Here is a 23,726-nt window from a genome sequence, read left to right on the forward strand (position 1 = left end):
AGTAATTGTCTAATTACCTGAGGAGTCTAATGCCACTGCTAAAAATAGTATTAAAAAATTAAACGAAAGTCGTTTCTTCTCATCTGTTCTCTATTCTGGGCAACCACATGTTCACGGGTAGAAGACAGGATTCATTCGAAAGGATCGGGTCCCTTCTCTCCTGCTGGATGAAATACGTTTCTAATGGACCGTGGGCTCCAGTCGCTCCCGAAACTTCTCTGACTTCCGGGGCTCAGCCGTGGAGCAAGACTATGCTGCAGGGGTTCTTTTCGTCCCAAACTGTGATGTAAAACCCAGAACTGATGTCGGCCAATTTGATACTTATTTCTTCCTGGAAATAGAAAAAAAAAAAAAAAAATCCTGTCCGGGCAAGATGTGCCACTGTCGCCTTAGCAACACAAAGTTGTTCATTTGCTCCTCAAATACCGGTGCATGCCAGGCGCGGCCGTGGGCCCTAGGATTGCGGTGACAGACAACACACACATGGACAAGTTCCGTTCTCACGGCTTAACGGGAGAGTTGTCAGGTCATCAAGTCGGTTTTCGCCGGAACGCGACATCCCGCGTTGCAGCGTGGAAGCATGACTTCTGGCAGGAAGATAAGCTGGGGCTCTTGCGGAGGGCCTCTCTGAGGATGCAGCATTTGAATCGCGACCTTCGGTGATGAGATGGAGTGAGCCAGCCCTGCTGAGATCTGGGAAATGATGTGCCCGGCAGAGGGCAAGGCAGGTGCAAAGGCCCTGAGGCAGGGAGGAGCGTGGCACTGTTCAGAGAACAGGAAGGCCAGTGTGGGTGGAGCAGAGAGGAGGACGAGGAACGTGGCAAGAAGGGAGGTTACAGAGGTGGGCAGGGGCTGACCAGGTAGGCTCCATGGACCATGGGAGGGCATCTGAGGTCTATTGAATACGGAGCACAGGACAGCCCCTGCAATAGAGAATCATCCTCCCCGCGTGTCGGTAGCACCCAGCTTGAGAAGCCCTGACCTCACCGGCCTCGCCTGCCCTGACACCACCGAAAGGAAGACGGATTCACTTGTTCACGGGTAGAATTATCCTCATCCCCTGAATTGTAATTTTTTCCTCTATTTTGCTGTAAATGATTGGGCTCCTGAAAATTACTTGCCGTTGAGCGCAGTGTCACTGCAGATGTCGTCTGAGCGCTGTGCATCGAAGCCACGTGAAGAAAAGCAGTGTCTCCACATGGTTGCTCTTCCACACATTCTAGACCCTTCTGTGTCTCCAGTCATCCTCCTTGTTCTTTTGTCTTTCCTGTAGCAATCCCAGGACCCGCCTGCTCAGAAGGGCCCCACGCTCACCACCAAGGTGCGGCGGACCATGAGTAGCCGTGTGCACGAGGCCGTGAAGGCCATCGCCCTCTGCCACAACGTGACTCCCGTGTACGAGTCCAACGGTGCGACCGACCAGGCCGAGGCTGAGAAGCGCTATGAAGACTCCTGCCGCGTGTACCAGGCCTCCAGCCCGGACGAGGTAAGCCGCCGGCAGGCGTGGCGAGGCGCCGAGAGACGCCGTGCGCCTCTGTTCCACACGCCGGGCGTGGGGTTCCCCGGGGAGCCACCTGTGAGCAGACACGAGCCAGGGTGACGCGGCCCTGCCAGGGAAACACACTTTCACACGCATGCAGAACTTCCTTCCCCTAGAGGAAACACTCTCGGACTTAAGATATGTCCCAAAGGTGGGGCGCCCAGGGGGCTCGGTCAGTTGAGCGTCCGACTTTGGCTCAGGTCATGATCTCACAGTCCGTGAGTTCGAGCCCCGCATCGGGCTCTGTGCTGACAGCTCAGAGCCTGGAGCCTGTTTCGGATTCTGTGTCTCCCTCTCTCTCTGCTCCTCCCCCACCCACCCCCTGTCTCTGTCTATCTCAAAACTGAATAGACGTTAAAAATTTTTTTTTAAAAATCAATGAGGATACTCAGAGTACTTCATTAAAAAAGAGAAGAAGAAAAAAAAGATCCATTCCAAGTGCACAAATAGCAAAGAGGTGTTGTTTGTGATTCAGATGGCCAGCACATAAGGGTCCCGTTTAATCCACACCTTCCCTTTTTTAAAAACATCAGCCTTATTAAGATACAATCCACATGCCATACAATTACCCATTTACCATTTAGTATCCTCGCGGCCTGAGGCCTCCATTACGCGATCAGGGGGAGAACGTTTTTATCACCCTTAAAGGAGGCACTCCATCCCACATCTTCTCCTGACTCCTGCCCGCCCCCCCCCCCCCCCCCCCCCCAGCTCGCTCTCTCCGGATTTGCGGAGTCTGGACGTTTCACACGAATGGAAATTTACAGTATGTGACACGTGTGTCTGGCTTCTCTCACTTAGCGTTTGTTTTCAAGACGCATCCATGCAATGGTACGTCTCAGCCCTTCGTGCCTCTCTGTGCACGAATAATGTTCCATCGTGTGGATAATACTACATTTTGCGTATCCGTTTGTCAGTTGATGGACTTTCGGGTTGCTTCTTTTTTTCTTTTATTCTTTTGCCGCCGCGGACCTTTGTTTCACAAGTGTTTGGTGTATCTTTGGAGAATCTTCATTTCTCTTGGCGTATCTTTAGGAGTAGGACTGCCGGGCTGTATGGTCAAAACTACACGTTTGACCTTTTCGAAACTGCCACACTGCTCTCTAAAGGGGCTACATTATTTTGCATCCCCGCCAACCACGTGTAAGGGGTCCAATTTCCCTCCTTCTTTGCCATCATGTGTCCTTGTCGGGCCTTTTGATTCGGGCCATCCTAGGGAGCGTGAAGTGAACTCTCCCTCGGGGTTTTCATTTGCTTTTCCCTGATGGCCACTAAGGCTGAGCAGCTTTTCATGTGCTTCTTGGCTATTTGTGTATCTTCTCTCCAGTGTCCTTTGCCCCCTTTTACTTATGTGTCTTTTTGTTGTTGACTTGAAAGAGTTTTTTTTGTATATTCTAGACCAGAGTCTCTTATGGGATATATGATTTGCAGGCAATTGTACTTTCACGATGGCGTCCTTTGAAACACTAAAGCGTTCTGATGAAGTTTCGTCAGCCACGTCGTTGTTTATACGTGAGCACATTATTCTGCTAGGACCACAAGGACTCATCTGATTCCATGTTCAAGAGCAGAGAGTCTCGTAGCATGGCTGATCTTTATTTTTTGTAACAAGCCCCTAATTGCTTTTCCTCCCGGGGTCTCATATGATGGGAGCACTCTGCATACGTGTAGCAGAGCACTTGGCCAGTATGAAAATAATCTATTCTTTGCCTTCCTGACGTGAGTATGATTCAGGCATAGGGAACATTCTGGTCTTTTTTCCTTCTCCCTCCTTCCCTTCCAGAAAACTTGTATTCTGATTACGAAAGCCATTATACTTCAGGATAGAAAATTTGGACACTTCAGACAACTATAAGAAGAAACTGGGTCACGTGCAGTCTCGTTCTTAAAAGATGACAATAGGCAACTTTCCTTGAGCATCTGATACCCGTCAGATCACATTTGAAGTGCTTTCTGTGTATTATCTTAGTTAATCTTTCTAGCAACTAAGAGGTACTTTTATTATCTCGATTTTCAGAAGAGAAACATCCAGGACAGAGAGGTTAAACATTTAGCCTAAAGTCACCTGGATTTTTTTTTTTAACCTTTTATTCTGGAAATAATTTCAGACTTACAAAAAAAGTTGAAGAACTAGTACTTAGAATTCCCCTTTCACCAAAACTTTACTCAGATTCCTCCAATGTTAGCCTTTTTCTGCCTGTGCTTTATCAGTCTCTCTCACCTTCGAAGAGTCAGCTGCAGACATGATCCTTATTTGCCTTTTTTTTTTAAGTTTATTTATTTTGAGAGAGAGAGAGAGAGAGAGAGAGAAAGAGAGAGAGACTGAGAGACTCCCAAGCAGGTTCTGCACTGCAGTGTGGAGCCCAGTGTGGGGCTTGAACCCACGAACCCTGAGATCATGACCTGAGCCGAAGTTAGACGCTTAACCAGCTTGGCCACCCAGGCGCCCCCAATCTTTTTTTGCTTTTAAGTGTTTTATTTTTTCTTCCTAAAAAACAAGGACATTCATCAGAATCAGAAATTAACATTGCTACAGTACAATTCTCTGTCCTGCAGGGGTTACTGAAATGTCATCAGTTGTCCCATGACTTAGCTTCTACTTACTTCATGAAAAAAAAAAAAAGAATCCCCCTTCTCCCCCAACCCCCACCATCAGAATCCAACCCAGGAACACAAACTGCATTCTGCTGTCACACCTCTTGTCTCCTTAAATCTGGAACAGCTCCTCGGCTTTCCTGGACTTTCATGGCCTTGACGCTTTTGAGCAATACAGGCGATTATCTTGTAGAACGTTCCTTAGTTTGGGTCTGACACTTAGTTACGGGGCAGGCTCCGTGTCTGTGTCGTTGCCGCTGTCCTCAGTGCGCCTTGTACGGAGGCGCGTGCTGTTGGCCTGTCCTGCTCTCAGAGATGCTAACGCGGCAAAGTTTCCCTTCCCCTTGCTGATTCATCGTATTGCGGCAGCCCCCTGAGTGACAGGGCCAGGGTTTTCACCCAGGGGACGTCTTGTCAGAACCCGAACTCTTAGTCATTTTACTAAGTTATTTTCTAGAGGCCACTAAGAAGTTTTTGATGTGTGATCTTCCAATATCTTTTTTCTTTTTTAATATTTTATTTCTGAGAGATCTCTGCATCCACTAGGGGGCTCGAACTCACCACCCTGAGATCAAGAGTCGCATGCTTCACTGGCTGAGCCAGCTGGGCACCCCCAATATCTTTTCATATGTTTTTAACTGAAAAGGGAATTTAGCATAGAGTTTCATACCCTCTGTTTTAAACTTGACATTTCATCATCCCTCCTTCCCAAATTTTTGAATAGTCTTAAAGACAGCTTTTTATAATTATGTGTATGTACCCCAATACCTTTTTTTAAATGTTTTTATTTATTTATTTATTTTTATTAAAAAAATTTTTTTTAACGTTTATTTATTTTTGAGACAGAGACAGAGCATGAACGGGGGAGGGTCAGAGAGAGGGAGACACAGAATCTGAAATGGGCTCCAGGCTCCAAACTGTCAGCACAGAGCCCGACGCGGGGCTCGAACCCACAGACTGCGAGATCATGACCTGAGCTGAAGTCGGCCGCTTAACCGACTGAGCCACCCAGGCGCCCCAATGTTTTTATTTATTTTTGAGAGAGCGTGAGCCGGGGAGAGGCAGAGAGAGAGAGAGGGAGACACAGAATCGGAAGCAGGCTCCAGACTCTGAGGTGTCAGCACAGAGCCTGATGGGGGCTCGAACTTACAAACTGCGAGATCATGACCCTAGCTGAAGTCGGACGCTTGACCGACTGAGCCACCCAAGCGCCTCCTAGAATCATTTTTAAACCATCTTACTCTTCCCTCAGCGTTACAAGGGCTTCCGGTTGTTTTTGTTGTTCATTTTAGGGAGGGACGGGGCTTCTCTGGTAAATGAAGTGTTTCGAAGGTCCAGACTAATTGGAGAACATTGGTGAGCCTGGTGCTTGATGGTGTTTGGGGAGGGGCGGGGTTACCACAATGAGAACCTGTTCCAAACTTCAAAAATTAAAGGACTTTGGGATGTGGCTTTCCCTGTCCAGTAGCTTCTTTCTCCTTCTTGGGGGCACTGGATTGTGGCCCCTGGGGGATGACCCCTTGTCATCTGTCCTTCTTGGGGGCACTGGACTGTGGCCCCTGGGGGATGACCCCTTGTCATCTGTCCTTCTTGGGGGCACTGGATTGTGGCCCCTGGGGGATGACCCCTTGTCATTTGTCCTTCTTGGGGGCACTGGATTGTGGCCCCTGGGGGATGACCCCTTGTCATCTGTCCTTCTTGGGGGCACTGGATTGTGGCCCCTGGGGGATGACCCCTTGTCATCTGTCCTTCTTGGGGGCACTGGATTGTGGCCCCTGGGGATGACCCCTTGTCATCTGTCCTTCTTGGGGGCACTGGATTGTGGCTCCTGGAAGGCGACCCCTTGTGGTCTGCTTGGTGTTTATGGAACAGCACAACTGTGCACCCAGTTCATCCGTGACCACTGACATTTGAACCAGATTTCCAGGGGTGAAGGATGTTGCAACCCTTGGCCAGATTCTGAGATGGGCCTTGTGTGTAGAGCCAGGGAAAGTGGGAGGAGGACGGATACGGATGATCCGACCCATTTCTTCAGACTTGTGCTGTAGTAACCAAAAACTTCAGATCTGTCATCATCTCTCCACCGAATTTAGTCTATTTGATCTTGCTTTTCCATCTGGAACTGGGAGACACTATCCCTGAATAGATGTCTAAGAGGGCCAGATTCTGGGTAGTTGTGGGCGGAGGACCAGTAGCTTGGAGGGGGTTTAATGGGATTGGCATTTGAACAAGTTTCAGAAATGGCGATCTGGTCAGTACCGCTCCCTGTGAGCTCCTAATTTTGGCTGTTGATTGGCACGCGTACGGGAGGCCTTCAACGCCTGTCCCAGGCTCCTGGTTCCCACCCAACTTTGATATATTTGGTTTAGGGCCGGGCAGAGTTTTTCCATGAGGGTTAATCTTTCACAGAACGCTTTGTGCTTCTCCGCTCCTGTTCATAAATTCCCCTCAGATTCAGATTTCTCTCGGTTTTCTAAGATTCCGAGTAGTGATTGAAAAAAAAGAAAAAAAAGAGGTATTTTCTTTTGGTCTTTTGTGTCTCCACAGAGGTCAGTGTCCCCCCCCCCCCCCGCCAGCTTTATTTATTATCGTATAGTTATTTCGCGTTTATGGCAGATTATGTGAAAATACAGATAAAATAAAAAGCAAGCTGTCGTCCTACTAACTAAAGGTGTAACTGCTATTAATATTTCACTGACCTGCCTTCCAAACTATTTCAAAAGATGCAGTGTGCATCTTCCGAAAATACAAATCTCTGTGTATAAATACACCAGGTGGCAGAAAGGAGGCTAAATCTAGTTCCAGCAAAATCTTTCAGAAAGCTGTACTGTTTCTAAATCCCTGTAGAATTCCGCATCGACTTGGCTGCGTCTAGAATCCCACCTTTGAAATTCTATATCAATAAAACATTGCCGGTCCAGGCAAGGTCACGTGTACGGAATCCACATAGAGGCCAGCACTCGTTTTACTTCGGAGGCTGCCTGAATAATTTCTACCAGTTGGGGTAGGATTCATTTCCTGTAACAGAAAGCAGGATTTCCTAGATTTGTTTCCTGTGTGCATTCTGCTTTGGAAGGCTTGCCGTGTCTTTATTCAGCTATTGATTACAGCCCGAGGGGCGCTGGGCCCTGCCTGCCCCCGTGCAGTAACTCCCAGCGGAAATGAACTAGATCTAATCTGGCCAGAGAGAGGTGCTCCTGGGTGCCCGGCCCGGACAGCATTCCGTCGCTTCCCAGGTGTTTGTCAGCGTCACGGGTGGGGTGCAGTGGGAGAGGGTGGAGGGGTCGTGGTCGTGATGCAGTTTTTTCTAACGAGTTCGTTTCTTGGCGTGAATGGTCAAGGAGGTGCTCTCCTAAGGCAGGTAGAATCAACCCTGCGATCCATTCGTTTGTCTTTTTCAGGAATTCTTTCATATGAAAAAAACAAAATACAACTTTTTTTAGGCATGTGAAATCATAAGTACTTATGTCTTCGTTACAGAAAAAGTAACAATGTAGATTCAAAAGAGAAGTTGATAAACATTAATTTTATCCACCACGTAGAGATTACAGTTTACATTGTTATAGATTTTCCCCAAGCACATGCGTCTCTATGTAGAAACATAATTGCATGTTTCTGTGGTACAGATTCATCGTGTAGCCCAGGGAAGGAAGGAGGGTGAAGTGAGTGAAGTCACATCCCTTACCAAATCCTATGGCTGTCACATTCCTGTTGGATTTCTGTCTGCAACAAGTGTGTGTGTGTGTTTATGTATCCGTGTTTGTATATATGTAGGGGTGCTTGTGTGTGCACACACATGTGCCCTGTGAGTACCTGTGTGTGTGTGATGTGTGTTTTGATTGAAAGTTTCTCGATGCCTTGGCCCTGCCTTGAATAGCTCGCTAATTTCAGAGCGATTAATTACAAGTTCTCATCGCGTATAGGATGTTCTGCAAGCCTGCCCCATGCTCGTGTCATAGGATGAGAAGCGTGTCTCCTTCTTACCCTGAAACCTTCATCTTGCCCCCTCTACACAAGACCTCCCCCTCCTGGACATCTTTCTCTGAGACGCCCATTGTCACCAGTAACCGAGTATTCATGCAGAGATCTTTCTTTGTATATATTAGAATTTTTTCTCGCCCCTTAATTATTGACACATTTTTAAAAATTTAAGAATTAAGAGCACATTGGAGATTATAGATTCACTTTTGTACCTTGCTTTCAGTAGCTCTTGTTTTTAAATATATGTATATATTTTTAAGGTTTATTTATTTTTTTGAGACAGAGAGAGACAGAGCATGAACAGGGGAAGGAGCAGAGAGAGAGGGAGACACAGAATCCAAAGCAGGCTCCAGGCTCTGAGCTGTCAGCACAGAGCCCGACACGGGGCTTGAACTCACGGACCTCGAGATGATGACCTGAGCTGAAGTCGGCTGCTCAACCGACTGAGCCACCCAGGCGCCCCTATAGCTCTTGTTTTTAAAGCATGTCAGTACTTGGAGCATCACTGAGGTGTGACATCAGTAGAGGCCTGAGGTTGACCAAAACATTGGGTTGCCGTGGGTTCGTATCGTCTCTCGATGGCATTTCAAGACCCTCCTGTCTGCTGACTTTCATGGAAGGCGAGGGCATCACATTGGCCTCCTGAAACCCCCGATCGCAGCTGCTGGCTGTGTTTAATTGCCACATTCTGACCTGATTACCGGGGGGATTTTATTTTTATTTTTATTTCTTTGGCGGGCGGCGGGGGGGAAGGGGTGGAGCAGAGAGAGAGGGGGAGTGGGAGGGGGAGAGGGAGGGGGAGAGAGAATCCCAAATGGGTTCCATGTTCAGTGCAGAGCCCAGCATGGGATTTGATCCCACAGCCTTGGGATCATGACGTGAGCCGAAACCAAGAGTTGGGTGTTTAACCGACAGAGCCACCTAGGCACCCCATTTTACTTAGTTTTTGAATTTAAAAAAATTTTTAATTTTAATTCCAGCATAGCTGACGTACAGTGTAATAGTAGTTTCAGGTGTACAATATAATGTTTCAGCAATTTCAGACCCCACCCGGTGCTCATCCTAAGTGTACTCAATCCCCATCCCCCAACCCCCATCCATCTGTCCTCCGGTAACCATCAGTGTGTTCTCTATAGAAGTCCGCTTCTTGGCTTGTTTCTCTCTCTTCCCACCCCTACCTTGCTCATTTGTTTTGTTTTAATTCCGCACCTAAGTGAAATCATACGATACTTCTCTTTCTCTGACTTATTTTGCTCAGCATTATACTTTCTCACTCCATCCCTGTGATTGCAAATGGCAAGATTGCATTCTTGTTTTAGGGCTGAATAATACTCCGTATTCCATACAGACACGCGCACACAGTGGGATATTCTTTATAGATCATCTCTCACTTCTTTATCCATTCATCTGTCAGTGGACACTTGGACTACTTCCATAGTTTGGCTGTTGTAAATAACAGGGGTGCGTATATTCTTTTGTTGTTTTATTTTTGGGGTAAATACCCAGTAGCGTGATTACTGGTTGTAGGCTAGTTCCGTTTAATTTTTCCGAGAGAGAGAGAGAGAGAGAGAGAGAGAGAGAGAGAGTGTGCGCGCGCGCGCAGGTGGGGGAGGGGCGAAAGGAAAGGCGGGGAGAGAATCTTGAACAGGCTTCACGCCCGTCATGGAGCCTGACACAGGCAGGGCTCAGTCTCACGACCATGAGATCACGACCTGAGCCCAAACCAAGAGTTGACAAAAAAAAAAAAGAGTTGACACTTAACCGACTGAACCACCCAGGTGCCCCGAGTAGTTCTATTTTTAACTTTTAATTTAACTTAATTTAATTTTATTTTTATTCTTTTTTAACTAATCTCTCTGCCCGATGGAGGGCTCGAACTCACGACCCCAAGACCAAGAGTTGCATGCTCTACCGACTGAGCCAGCCAGACGCCCCTACTTTGTAACTTTTCGAGGAGGCTTCATCCTGTTTTCCACAGTCGCTGCACCAGTGTGCATTCCCACCAGCAGTGCAAGAAGGTTCCTTAGTGGGGTGATTTGGGGCAAATCGCCAGTGAGCTGATGACAGTAAGACACGGCCACCTGCCGAGTTCCTGCTTGGTGTGCCAGGGGCACTGTGCTCTGGGCACCTCCTACGGCTCACGGGTACTGCGGTGGTGCCCATTTAGCGGATGAGGCGTAGGTTAGCTGATGGGTGTCCCCAAGGCCATGTGGCTGGCGAGACGAAAACCAGGCAGCCCGCGTCCCGGGGCTGGTTCTGTGACTGCAATACTGCTTCTCTGCCCGTGGGAGGAGGGCTCGCATGTTTGTCGCTCACGAAACACTACTGAGTGCTGTGCACCTGTGTTGGGAGCTTCAGGCTGATGTTGGGTGAGCTTCCAGAGCGTCTGGTTATTCTGGCCTGTTCTGAGCCAGCATTCGGGGTCTGTTTGCCTCCCAGGCTCCGTGAAGTGTGTTTTTTGATCCCTTCCCTCTGTCTCATCTGGAGAAGCTAACACACTGGGTGCTAAGAAAACTTCTGGGAGCCCCCCGAGTGCCTTGTCTTCACCACCCATCTCTCCAGGGCCCTGTCCTTAGAAAGACAAACCAAAAGGGTATGTTTCTCCTCTGATCTCCAGTGACCTTGAAACAGCCCTCTTACAGACAGCACGAGAGATCAACAAAGAGCTGTGTGCACAGGTCCCCCCATCGATGGCAGAGTCTGCCAAGGAGGCCATTCCTGAGCCCGTGTCACCTTGCTGGGAGATAGAAAAGTATGGTGAACGGGCGCCTGGCTGGCTCAGTCAGCGGAGCGGGCGACTCTTGATCTCGGGGTTGTGGGTTCAAGCCCCGCATTGGGTGCAGAGATTACTTAAAAAAATAAAATCGTAAAAAAAAAGTACAGTGAAGATACAGCTCAGCGAGAAGCAGATTTTATAAGTGTAACATAGGCTTGTTATAGAAAAGGTAAACAATTAGAGAAAAAAAACTATTTTGGTATTTTTCCTCTCTCTTCCATACCTATAATTTAAATGTTTAGTCATTCCATATTCTATCTTGATTTGTCCACCTGGTAATATATTGTCTTATCCCTGTCCAGTAGCCATCTGTGATAGGATTTTTATTTTATTAACGTTTATTATTTTCAACGTTTATTTATTTTTGGGACAGAGAGAGACAGAGCATGAACGGGGGAGGGGCAGAGAGAGAGGGAGACACAGAATCGGAAACAGGCTCCAGGCTCCGAGCGGTCAGCCCAGAGCCCGACGCGGGGCTCGAACTCACGGATCGCGAGATCGTGACCTGGCTGAAGTCGGACGCTTAGCCGACTGCGCCACCCAGGCGCCCCTAAAAAAATTTTTTTAATGTTTATTGTTGAGAGAGGGAGAGAGACAGCAAGCAGGGGAGGGGCAGACAGAGAGGGAGAAACAAGAGTCTGTAGCAGGCTTCAGGCTCTGAGTCGTCAGCACAGAGCCCAACGTGGGGCTTGAACTCATGGACTGTGAGATCATGACCTGAGCTAAGTCCGTTAAGACACTTAACCGACTGAGCCACCCAGGCGCCCCTGTGATAGGATTTTTAATGGCTATGCTCTTTCCTGCTGTTTAGGTACACCACAGATTATTTATTTTGTCTCCCGCTTCGTCCATCTTAAATTTTGATGTCCTGACATAGCCTGACGGGTTTAATCTCTGCACATCTCGGAGTGTGTGTGTGTGTGTGTGTGTAAGTGTGTGTAAAAGGCTCCAGGTGTCTCTTTTTGCATCTTTGTAACCGTGTTGCAGAGAGTGAGGATAAAAACCACCCCGGGGAAGGGCAAACCTGTGGCCTTGCTGGGGTCCTGCCTTCTCAGCCCTTGTGCGGACCTGAGGTTTTTCCCTCCAGGACCACATTCATTGCTCAGGGGTGCCCTTCCTTAAATGCCTCCTTGTACCTGTGCTCCGGGCTGTTGGACAATGACTGCATTCAGACGTGTGTGCAAATGAGGGAGAAAGATTTAGGAGGTGGGTGGGGCTTTGCCCTCCTGCTGCCTTGTTTTTGCCCCAGGGTGAGTTCAGAAAACAGAGGTCAGGAACTTAAGGAGAAAACACTGCGACAATGTTATTTATTAACCAGTGGGGTAAGAATCTTGAAATAGGGTGTTGGTTGCTCAGAAGAGAGGGGGTGTTGGGAATGTTTTAGGGACGCTGTAGAAAACCTATCAAATGACTTATGCTTCGGATTAGCTGTTGGTGGGCCGGTTCTGTCCCGTTTCTTGTTAGTGTTGGCCCGGAATGGACTTGAGGGCAAAGTTATTTCTGAGTGGCTAAGATTTTATGGAGATGATGTCATTCTTTCTTTTCAAATCTAAATTTTCATCAGATTAAGTGATAGGAGCCTGAATTTCAAGTACAGGGTCAAAGAAACTTGGATCAGGGAGTGGCCTTTTAACCACCATCTTGCCCAAAGATTCATAAATAAAACAGGGGCAGTGTTTTGTTTGCTCCGTGCTGTGTGTGGTAAAAAAAAAAAAAAAAAATCAGCAATATTTTTTTATTTTTATTTAAAAAAAAATTTTTTTTTCAACGTTTATTTATTTTTGGGACAGAGAGAGACAGAGCATGAACGGGCGAGGGGCAGAGAGAGAGGGAGACACAGAATCGGAAACAGGCTCCAGGCTCTGAGCCATCAGCCCAGAGCCCGACGCGGGGCTCAAACTCACGGACCGCGAGATCGTGACCTGGCTGAAGTCGGACGCTTAACCGACTGTGCCACCCAGGCGCCCCCTTTTTTTTTTTTTAAATCACTTAATGTTATAGAAAAGTCAGCTTTTCTTGGGAAAGGTCAGATCTGGAAACAGTGGGCCCAGTTTCTCCTGGGCAGTGGCTGGCCGAACGGGGTGGCTCCTGCCTCAGTTTACCCCTGCCCCCATGGGGCCAGCCTTACTCCTGTCTGCTCCCTGTCCAGCCCCCCCCCCCCCCCCCCCCCCCCCCCCCCGGGTAGTGCATTGTCCATTGAGCTTCCTAATTAAGAATACCTTCGGTCTCTGGATGCATTCATGGTCTTGAAAGACCGGATTAGTGCGAACTGGCTAGTCTTTGCGAGTCTGGGTGTTGATCCTCTCGAAGGCCACCAGAGATACCAGATTCACGCACGCTCTGACGATGGCCGCGTATCCTACTCCTGACAAGAATTCAAGGCTTTTTAGCCTGACCTGGCGTATTTCCCAAGCACGCGTTTCCCAGGTACAAAGGGAAAATTATTAAGACTTGTCACAGGTGGTTTATTGCTGACCCACAAGTGATGAAAAAGCCCTTTCATGGATCGTTCTGTCCTGAATTCTTCAGATGGGCATTTTGGGGAGGGAGCATAGCAGCCCGTCCTTTTGATTTCCTGGCCCAAACCAAAACACGCGGCCGACTCAGGAGCCCCCACTCCCCGGCCTTCCGCCCCCTTCTCCGTTTCCATTTGGTAGAGTTAATTTATTTGTTCATTCATTCACCTTAACGGGTTTCTTTTGCTGCTGCTGCTCTGACCTCTGGATATTCTGACCTGAAGTCTCAGAGCACCCCCTCCCCCCGACTTCTGGCTGTTGGGGACAATGAGACTCAAGACCCCCAAATCCTTTCTGATCGGACGATATGGAGTGATTCTCTTGAACGGAGGTTTGGATCCGTCAGGATAAGAAGTAACCTCATTTCATGTCCTCTTGTTTCGCAAAGACATGCGTTGGTCTCTCCTGACCCCTGAAATGTGTGTTCCTGCTGCATTTGAGAAGGGTCGGGGAGCACCCCGATGCCAAACCAGTCTCTTCTCCGTAGGACCTTGGGGATTTCTGTTAGAAAGGAGCTTCAGATTAACGCTGTGGGCCAGAGAGTAGAAGGTGAGAATCAGTGACCCGCCCCCTTGGTAGGGCTCAGGTCCTGGGGGCACCAGTCCCCAGAGAGACCGGGGAGGTTTTAATGAGGAGGTTGGACCCAGGGTGGGGAGCAGCAAGCCTGGCGGTGGCTCGTTCCTTCGCTCCCCTGAGGGCTTCGCTGCAGAAGAAATCGAGGTTGGAAGATGTTTGCCTACAGGCGTATTTCGCTCATCAGCGGCACTTGTCAGTGCTCACCATTTCGGAATTACAGACCGGCTGTCCCTCCAGTACAGCCCTGAGGGTCCCTGGCGAGGGGGCTGGGCTGGCCCAGGCGGGAACTGCCACGTGCTCTTGGAAGCCACTGCCGGGTTCCGCATTCTTCCCACTGTAGTTAAGAGCAGGCTTTGGGGGAGTTAATGCATTTCCATGAAGCCCACTACCACTGGCCTTTCACATCTGTTCAGAACAATGAAATGGGTTTTTGAGGGGCTGTGTAGCAGCAGCTTGGAAACAAGAATGAAAAAAACCCCTTTTCACTGACAGTCACGGTTGAAGGCATCTCGAGAGGAATCTTTCTTTGTTACAGAATCGGTGTGTAAAGGAGGATGTAAACTTAGGGGTTTTTTTGGCTCGTGTGTACCTATGTGTTTGTAATATGTTGTGTTGAGATATGTGTTTACTTAAAAGAGGGGCATGTGGGTGGCTCAGTCGGTTCAGCGTCCAACTTTGGCTCAGGTCATGAGCTCATGGTTTCTGAGTTCGAGCCCCGCGTCGGGCTCTGTGCTGACGGCTCGGAGCCTGGAGCCTGCTTTGGATTCTGTGTCTCCCTTTCTTTCTGCCCCTCCCCTGCTCATGCTCTGTCTCTCTCTGTCTCAAAAATAAATAAATGTTAAAAAAACTTTTTTTTTAAATGAAAAGAAATGCAGGTACATGAGGAAGATATTTCCGTGGTACAGAGAGAGAGAAAGTAGGAGATAGAAGTATTGCCCATCACACGTGTCACCCTATAAACAGTGTACATGGAGATGCGATCATTTTGTGCGTGTCCAATCTTCACTGATCATTTTAGACTTGGAGAGATGATTGTTTGCAGGTAAGACAAGCCCTATGGAAAGAGTCATCGACTCAGACCAGTCAATGAATGGTTTTTTTCAAAGACTGATGCAGACTATTAGCAAACAAGACAAAAAACAGTCATTGCTAGACTAGCCCTTCCTTTGCAGGAGGAGGTCAGTGTGACAGTATCTTCTGTCGGTCAGAGGGGAAAGCTAGTCCATGGGAATCCTGGTTGACTTGTTCTGACATAATTCGAGCAGAGTAGAGTTTCTTGAAGACAAACCTCTTGTTCCAGCATAAATCCAGTTACTGGCCACAGCAGAAAGCCAGTTAGGTATCTGAGCAGAACCCACTAAGGATAGATACACAGAATGTTTAGGGCTCGGATAGAAATGGGAAAGAAGCCACCTGGCGGGAGTGGGGACGGGGGGCGGGCAGAGTGGAGCTAGAACCCCGGTTTGATCTGTGCCCCCCCCCCCGCCCCTCCCCGCTCCAGGGAGTAGCAGGGCAGCCCAGGACAGCCTGGGGGTTCCCGAAACACGGAGTAGCAGGTGTCTGCCTGTGCAGAATCTCTTGGTAGAAGGAAGGGGGAGCTCCGGAAGCATCCTGGTGAGGCAGAAGCTTGGGCAACTGTGATCCCCCGGGAAAGTGACTCTCGGTGCCCTCCACCCCTGCAGGGACACTGAAATACTGCACAGTTACTTACACAGTGATGGCCCCTTGTGACCCACCACCCAGCTGAAAGATAGTAAAGCATCTCAGAATGAGCACCTCCTGGGTACCCCGTCTCTGTCACCCTCTGTCACTCCCCAGGTCTGCTCTGTCCTAAAAGCTGCCTCCTTTTCCTTCCCTAAAAGTTACACTTTATAAGAAGAAAGGGGGAGGGCGTACCTTTTCTAGACTCCATCCTCTCGGGCTTGGTTTGGAATAAAATGGCGGCTTGTTGGGCATTAAAATTGGAAGCGTCTTGTGTGCGTTTCCTGTCGTTGGCTGTAGCAAATTGCTGCACTTCTGCTGTTTGGAAACACTACAAATTTATCACAGTCCTGTAGGTGAGAGGTCCGATCTAGGGCTCACCAGTTGGCCGGGGCGCTTCTCTTCCTCCCGGAGGCCCCAGGGGTGAATCTGTTGCCTTGCCTTTCCCAGCAGCTAGACGCTACCCTGTTCCTTGGTTTATGTCCCTGCCTCTCTCTTCAAAACCGATGCCATCTCCTCTCTCTGACCCTCCCTCTGCCCTCAACTCCCTCTCTGCTGCGGCCAGGAAAGTTCTGCCTTTTGAGGACCCCTATGATTACATTGGGCGCACCCGCATAATCCAGGAGTGGCTCCTGATGGCCAGGTCCTTAACCTTCATCACCCCTGCCAAGGCCATTCGGCCGTGCAAGGTAACGGGTTCACAGGTCCCGGGATTAGGTTGTGGGCATCTTTGGGGGCCGTTATTCTGCCTGCCGCACGTCTCAACTTTCTGCCGGTGACAGTGTGTCGGGTGGATGCCTGAGTGCGGCCAGGCACCACCGAGGATGGGCCGATGAACTTGTACCCCAGTCTAGGCCCCTGTGCTTGTAGGGCAGGCCCCCAGCTGATCTGGGGTTGGCCGTTTCCGTTAGACCCAGGATTAGACCCCACGTCGGGCTGTCGCTGCTTTCAGCCGGGAGCCTCCCACCTTGCTTGCTTCTCTGAGTCCGGTTTTTCATATCCACTCAGGTGGAGTGGGTCATTCTTAGCTCAGTGGGCTCCCTGCTGGGCATGCGGGTGGCCCTGTCATTTAGGCTGTGTCTGTCAGGCACCCCGTGGGCGCTCCACACGCTCTTGTGCCTCCTTCCTGTGGCAGTGGGGGAGGGGGGAAGGGCAAGTCCGGGTGGGGACCCAGCACTGTCCAGCCCCTCCCCAGCTCCCCTCTCTGTTGTTTTCCTTTTCCCCTTGTATTTCCTTCTCTTCCTGGAGGCCCCTGGCCAGGTTCACAGGCTTTTATTTTTATCACTATTTTTTAATGTTTATTTATTTGAGAAAGAGAGAGGGAGCCATGCATGAGCAGAGGAGGGGCAGAGAGAGAGGGAGAGAGAGAGAATCCCAAGCAGGCTCCGTCCGTGCTGTCCGTGTACAGCCCGGTGTGGGACTCGGTCCCATGAGCGGTGAGATCATGACGAGCCGAAATCAAGAGTCGAGGGCTTAACTGACTGAGCCACCCAGGCGCCTGCAGATTCACAGGCTTTTAAAACATGCAAAGTAATTGTTTATATTTAAAGGGAGATCTCAGGCACAGGTCCAGATTTCTGTTCTTTTCTCGAGAAACCAGAAGCTCTGGCCATCCGGGGCCGCGCCCCCTTGGGGGTAGCCTCCTCCATCAGTGCATCGTGGGGTCATGGGGTCGCCGCCCCTGTGGATGTGATGCGGGCGCGTCCCCACCCTGCCCTCTTCACTTTCTTGCATGACCAGTCCGGTCCCTGTCTTGGAGTTTGCGCCCCCCCCCCCTTTGACCTGAAGGGAAGCCAGTCTCGCTGAGGCTGCAAGAAGGTTCCAGGGGGCGACAGAAGCCACGCCCCCAGGAAGCGCAGTGCGTGCCGGGCGGGCTCATGCTCCAGGCAGCTCCAGGTTACCCCCCTGGCCTGGCAGCTGAATGAGTAGCTTCCTCCAGCGCCTGTTTCCTCTTCCGTGTAGACCGGGGTCCTCATCCACGGGCAGGACTGTCTCCTGGGGCGGGGGTAAATCTCTGCTGTGTGTTGGGATGTCTAACAGCCCCTCACGGTGGAGGCCAGGAGGTGCGGGCACACGCCCCCTTCTCCAGCTGCGACCACCAGCAGTGTCCCCGGACGTGGACGCACGTCCCCTCGGGGGCAGAGCCGCCTGGCTGAGAAGGGCCGTGGACACCTATCGGGTTGCTTACTCGTGGGGCTGCCTGTTGCCGTGGGCTCCGTGCAGGTGTCGCAGACACGGTCGCTCCCGACCCTCTGTGCGTTCCCTCTGCCACGGCCCTGGCACGCAGCCTGCCTCTGGGCCCGGAAGAGAAGGTGAGTTGTACCGCGCCGAGGGCAGCTGGGAGGTGGGCACCCGCAGGCCCGGAGGAGCCGAGGCCGTCGCGGGCCGGCCCAGCCTCCCCCGGGGCCCCAGTGGCTGCCTGTGCCCCGTCTCCGCTCCCAGTTCCACCCTTGTGTTCATTTGCTTGACCTGTGAGCCGGGGCCCTGGGCGGCGTGTCTGATTTCGACCCTGTGTCCCGTTTAGGTGGCCCTCGTACAGTGGACCGAAAGTGTGGGGCTGACCCTGGTGGGCCGGGACCAGTCTTCCATGCAGCTGAGGACCCCTGGCGACCAGATCCTGAACTTCACCATCTTACAGATCTTCCCTTTCACCTACGAAAGCAAGCGCATGGGCATCATCGTGCGGGTGAGTTACCCTCCTTCAGACTTCAAGTGAGTAAACAACTCAAGCTGGCTGGCTGCTTGTGCCCCTGTAGCTCCGCGTCCTTTCTTAACCCTTTCCTACCCTCTTGATCGTGACGTCTGTTGTCCATACTCAGAAGAGAATGTAATTGCCTGAGCAGAAACGATATCAGTCCCTCAGGCGGACAAGACCTCGGAGAGCTGATCGGCTTCTGGTTAACCTTGTTCTAGAGGGAAAGGTCTAACGTTCTAGAGGGAAAGGTCTAACGTTCTAGAGGGAAAGGTCTAACGTATGCAGATGGGGCGTTTCTTGGTAATAATACACTTCTCATTCTGTACGCTTTTGTTGAACTCGACATATCTCTCTCGAGGTGAGGTTGACATCAGCGAACCAGTAACTCAGCGGCATTTAGGACTGCCGTCAAGTTTCAAAACATCTTCGTCACCCTAAAAGGAATCCTCCTACCCGTGAAGTAGCGGCCCCGCATTCTTCTAGTCCCGGAACCACTGCTCTGCTCTCCGTCTCTAGGGATTTACCTACGCCGGATGGTTCGTGTAACTGCATACCTGTGACATGTGACCCATCCGGCATAATGTTGTCCAGGTTTATTCACTTTGTAGTAGACATCAGAACTCCATTCCTTTTTTTTTTTTTTAATGTTTATTTCTGAGACAGAGACAGCATGAGTTGGGGAGGGGCAGAGAAAGAGGGTCGAGACGCAGAATCCCAAGCAGGTTCCAGGCTCTGAGCTGTCAGCACAGAGCCCTGTGCGGGGCTCAAACCCACGAACTGCGAGATCATGACCTGAGCCGAAGTCGGACTCTCAACCGACTCAGCCACCCAGGCGCCCTGAACGCCATTCCTTTTTATGGCTGCATCTGTTGAAAGACACTTGGGTTGTTTCCACCTTTTGACTGTTGGGAATGGTGCTACTTTGAGCATTCGTGTACAAGGATTTGAAGATCTGTTTTCAGCTCTTTGGGGTATATACTTAGGAGTGGAGTTGCTGGGTCCTGCTGGGTCCATTACCCACTTGCTGGATAATTCCATCTTTTAGCTTTATGAAGAACCTCCAAATGGTTTTCTGTCATGTTGCACCATTTGGCATTCCGCCAGCAATGTAGGAAGGTTCCGGTTTCTCCACATCCTCGTCAACAGTTTTTATTTTCCTTCTTCACTATTTTGATTAGAGCTGTTTTTGTGGCTGCAAAGTGGTATCTCGCTGAGGTTGTGATTTGCATTAACTTTATGACTAACGATGTTGAGCATACTTTCATGTGCTTATTGGCCGATTTTATATCTTCTGTGGAGAAATGCGTATTCAAATCCTTTGCCCGCCTTTTAATTTGGTTGTCTTCATTGTTGAGTTGTAAGTGTTCTTTATATAGTGTGGCTATTAGACCCTTATCAGAGAGATGTTCTGCAAATATTTTCTCTTTCTCTCTAGGTTGTCTTTTTATTTTTATTTTTTTGTCTTTTCACTTTATTTGATAAAATTTCTTTGATTCACAGAAGTTACTAATTTTGGTGAAGCCTAATTTATCTATTTTTTTCTTTTGTTGCTCTTAGGTGTCATATCCAAGACTTTATTGTTAAATCCAAGCTCATGAAAATTTACTCCTATGTATCTTTTTTTTTTTTTAATTTTTTTTTCAACGTTTATTTATTTTTGGGACAGAGAGAGACAGAGCATGAACAGGGGAGGGGCAGAGAGAGAGGGAGACACAGAATCGGAAACAGGCTCCAGGCTGTGAGCCATCAGCCCAGAGCCTGACGCGGGGCTCGAACTCACGGACCGCGAGATCGTGACCTGGCTGAAGTCGGACGCTTAACCGACTGCGCCACCCAGGCGCCCCCCTATGTATCTTTTTAAGAGTTTTGTAGTTTTGGCTCTTTCAGTCATCGATCCCTTTGGGGTTAATTTTTGTATATGGTGTGAGGTAGGGGTTCAGTTTCATCCTCTCGCACGTGTGCAAACGTTGTTCCAGCACCATTTGGTGAAGGGACCGTTGTTTATCCACTGAGTGGCCTTGGCATCCTTGTTGTAATTCAGTATTTTCAATGGTTTTTCATTCGTACAGTCACTGAAGTTATCGGGAAAATACGGCGATCGTTCAGCAGCATCATTTTGTCATATTTATTTCAAATTGTGTTGTTATACATTTTGAAACTTGAATTGCAGTATAACCTGCACAGAGAACCGTGCAAACATCATAAGCGTGCAGCTCAGGTGTCTACAAAGTTAGCACACCCACGTCACCAGCATCCAGAGCAAAGATCAGAATCCCACCCATTGTCACCCCCAGCAACTCCCTTGTGCCCCTTCCTGGTCACCTACATCCCTCTCTCTCCTCACAGGGATATGACCACCCTGTTGATTTCTACCACTGATTAATCTCTTTTTTGAGATTTTTTCTTTATAGAAATCATGCAGTAGTTTCCTTTTCATGTTTGAGTACATTTGCTCAAATTTATATTTGTAAGATTCATCCATGTTTTTGTGGGTATTGTAGTTTTAAAACGTTTTCATTTTTATTTATTTATTTAAATTGTTTTAAATGTTTATTTTGAGAGAGAGAGAGACAGAGACAGAGAGTGAGAGGGGAGGGGCAGAGAGAGAGGGAGACATAGAACCCAAAGCAGGCTCCAGGCTCTGAGCTATCAGCACAGAGCCTGACGTGGGGCTTGAACTCATGAACCGTGGAATCATGACCTGAGCCGAAGTTGGACACTTAACCGATGGAGCCACCCAGGTACCCCTAAAAAAGTTTTTAAAGGAATAAAACATTGTGTGTTCAACTGAAGGCCCATCTGCCCCTCCTGAATATGCTTCCTTTCTATTCCTGCACCAAATTCAAAATTTTAATGAATTTTAAAATACTATTATCAGACATGTTTGGGTATAAGTAACGTGTATTATGGTGGTGCATATTTTTATTCTTTGTATGAGTGGCATCATATCATAATCCCACTTCCTGTTTTAAATTTTGTTAATGTTTATTTATTTTTGAGAGAGAGACAGAGCACAAGCGGGGGAGGGGCAGAGAGAGAGGGAGACACAGAATCCGAAGGAGGCTCCAGGCTCTGAGCTGTCAGCATGAACCGCGAGGTCATGACCTGAGCCGAAGTTGGATGCTCAACCGACTGAGCCACCCAGGCACCCCTGTTTTTAACATTTAAAAGGACTTTATGTTCATACTTTTCATCTTACTTTGTTAATTTTAGCCGTGTTACAGTGTTGTGCTGTATGAATACACCTCTCTTCCTTAAGTCTCCTGGAGTTCCCTGTTGATACGTATTGAGCTAGTTGCCACTTTTTTGCCATTAGAAGCAGCACTGCCGCATGTCCTTGTCTGTTGTGGCCTCCGTTGTACATAATGTGAATATGTCCAGAGGTCAGGTTGCTGGGTTGGTGATATATACATCTTTAACGCTACCAGATCCATCATCAACTCTTTCCTAAAGTGCTTGTACTAATTTTGGGCTCCCCATTCCTCCACATCCTCACCAATATTCTACAGTGTCAGACTTTTAGGATTTTTTTTCAACGTCTTGTTTCACCATTTGCTCTTGTGCTCAGAGAATCCCTTTCCTTGCTGGGAAGCCTGGGATCCCCGTGTTCATAAACCACTGTGTTCAGTCACTCTTACAGTTCGTGGATCATCAGAATTACCAAGGGAGCTTTAATTTCTTTTTTAACGTTTATTTATTTATTTATTTATTTATTTAAAAAAAATTTTTTTAACGTTTATTTATTTTTGAGACAGAGACAGAGCATGAATGGGGGAGGGGCAGAGAGAGAGGGAGACAGAATCAGAAGCAGGCTCCAGGCTCTGAGCCATCAGCCCAGAGCCCGACGCAGGGCTCGAACTCACGGACCGCGAGATCGTGACCCAGGCTGAAGTTGGACGCTTAACCGACTGAGCCACCCAGGCGCCCCAACGTTTATTTATTTTTGAGATACGGAGAGACAGCATGAATGGGGGAGGGTCAGAGAGAGAGGGAGACACAGAATCCGAAACAGGCTCCAGGCTCTGAGCTGTCAGCACAGAGCCTGACGCGGGGCTCGAATTCATGGACCGCGAGATCATGACCTGAGCTGAAGTCGAATGCTTAACTGACTGAACCACCCAGGTGCTCCAAGGGAGCTTTAAAAGTGCAGATCACTTTCGTCCCATCCAGATCTGTTTTGGTCTTGGGATGGCTCCTTGGTATTTGTAAGGTTTTTCACATTATTCGGCTTGATTGGGGTAAACCCTGCTCAATCCTGGGCAACTTCGGAATGTGACTCCTCTTTTTGGTTTGGTCTTTAAAAGAAAGGAGACTCCCCTCTACCTTGATGTACCCAAGTGTGTTATGCCTGAAAGATCAAAGAGCTGTAGGTTCTATTATAGTAAGTTGGTAACAGTAGTGTGAGTACTTAGCGATCAGGGTAATTAGGAGCAGAGGTGCCAGCGACAGTAGGGATGGTAACGGCTGTAGGAACAGCAATAACGTGATGACAGGTAGCGTTTAATGATGCTCGTTGTGTGCCAGTGGCTGTTCTAAAGGATTTCCAGAAGCTCACTCATTAAGCCTTAGCATAAGCCAACGAGGTAGGTACCGTTTTGATTGGCATTTGACAAAGGAGAAAATGGAAGGGTGGGAGGCTCAGCCTTCTCCCCACGTTCACACAGCTGGATAATGGCGGAGCTGGGGCTGGACCCCAGGCGATATGGCCCCCAAGTCCAGGCTCTTTAACCACTACGACCTGGGACTTTGGGTGTGGTGAGTGGGGCATCAAAAAGCTTGTGGAGCACCCCTAGTAATGCTGGAGTACTGTGTCCTGTGTTCTGCTTGGCAGATTTCCCCACACTTAGCGGTATAAAACGGTAGAAGGTAGTATCTCGCGGGGTCTGTGGGCCAGGAATCTGGGTGCAGCTTCGCTGGGTCCTCTGGCCTGTGGTTTCTCACAGGCCGCTGTCATCCGGGGTTCAGCCGGGGCAGGATCCAGCTGAAAACCAGATAAAATCAGTGCTGTGGGTGGGATTCGGCTCCTTGCGGTTGTTGGACGGAAGGCTTTAGTTCCCCGCTCTTTTGGTAGGAGGCCACCCTCGTTCAGTGTTCCACCGGCCTCCCTGTAGGTCAGCTCCCTTGTCGGCAGGCTTCATCAGAGTGAGCAAGATGGAGGGCAGAGTCTTTGCAACCTGATGTCAGAACTGGCCTCCCATCGCTTCTGCCTTGCTTACTAGAAGCTGGTTACAGTGTCCAACCCCCACTCAGTGGGAGTGGGTCTCACCAGGGCATGGAGTATGAGGGAGTAGGGGTCATTGGAGGGGGTAGGGATCATTGGAGGGAGTAGGGGTCATTAGAGGGAGT

At 49.2% G+C, this 23,726-nt stretch overlaps 1 protein-coding gene across 3 annotated transcripts in view; it reads left to right on the top strand.

Moving 5' to 3' along the window:
- The window catches only part of ATP9A (ATPase phospholipid transporting 9A (putative)), a 130,785-nt gene that overhangs the window by 77,571 nt on the left and 29,488 nt on the right, over positions 1-23,726 (top strand). For all 3 annotated transcript variants that reach the window (XM_023251092.2, XM_019826353.2, XM_006929657.3), the window contains exons 14-15: positions 1,274-1,486; positions 18,210-18,371. In XM_023251092.2, the coding sequence (XP_023106860.2) occupies positions 1,274-1,486; positions 18,210-18,371 (375 nt within the window). The remainder of the gene's footprint in view (positions 1-1,273; positions 1,487-18,209; positions 18,372-23,726) is intronic.

The sequence above is a fragment of the Felis catus genome, chromosome A3, assembly GCF_018350175.1.
Source record: "Felis catus isolate Fca126 chromosome A3, F.catus_Fca126_mat1.0, whole genome shotgun sequence".
Classification (NCBI taxonomy): domain Eukaryota; kingdom Metazoa; phylum Chordata; class Mammalia; order Carnivora; family Felidae; genus Felis; species Felis catus.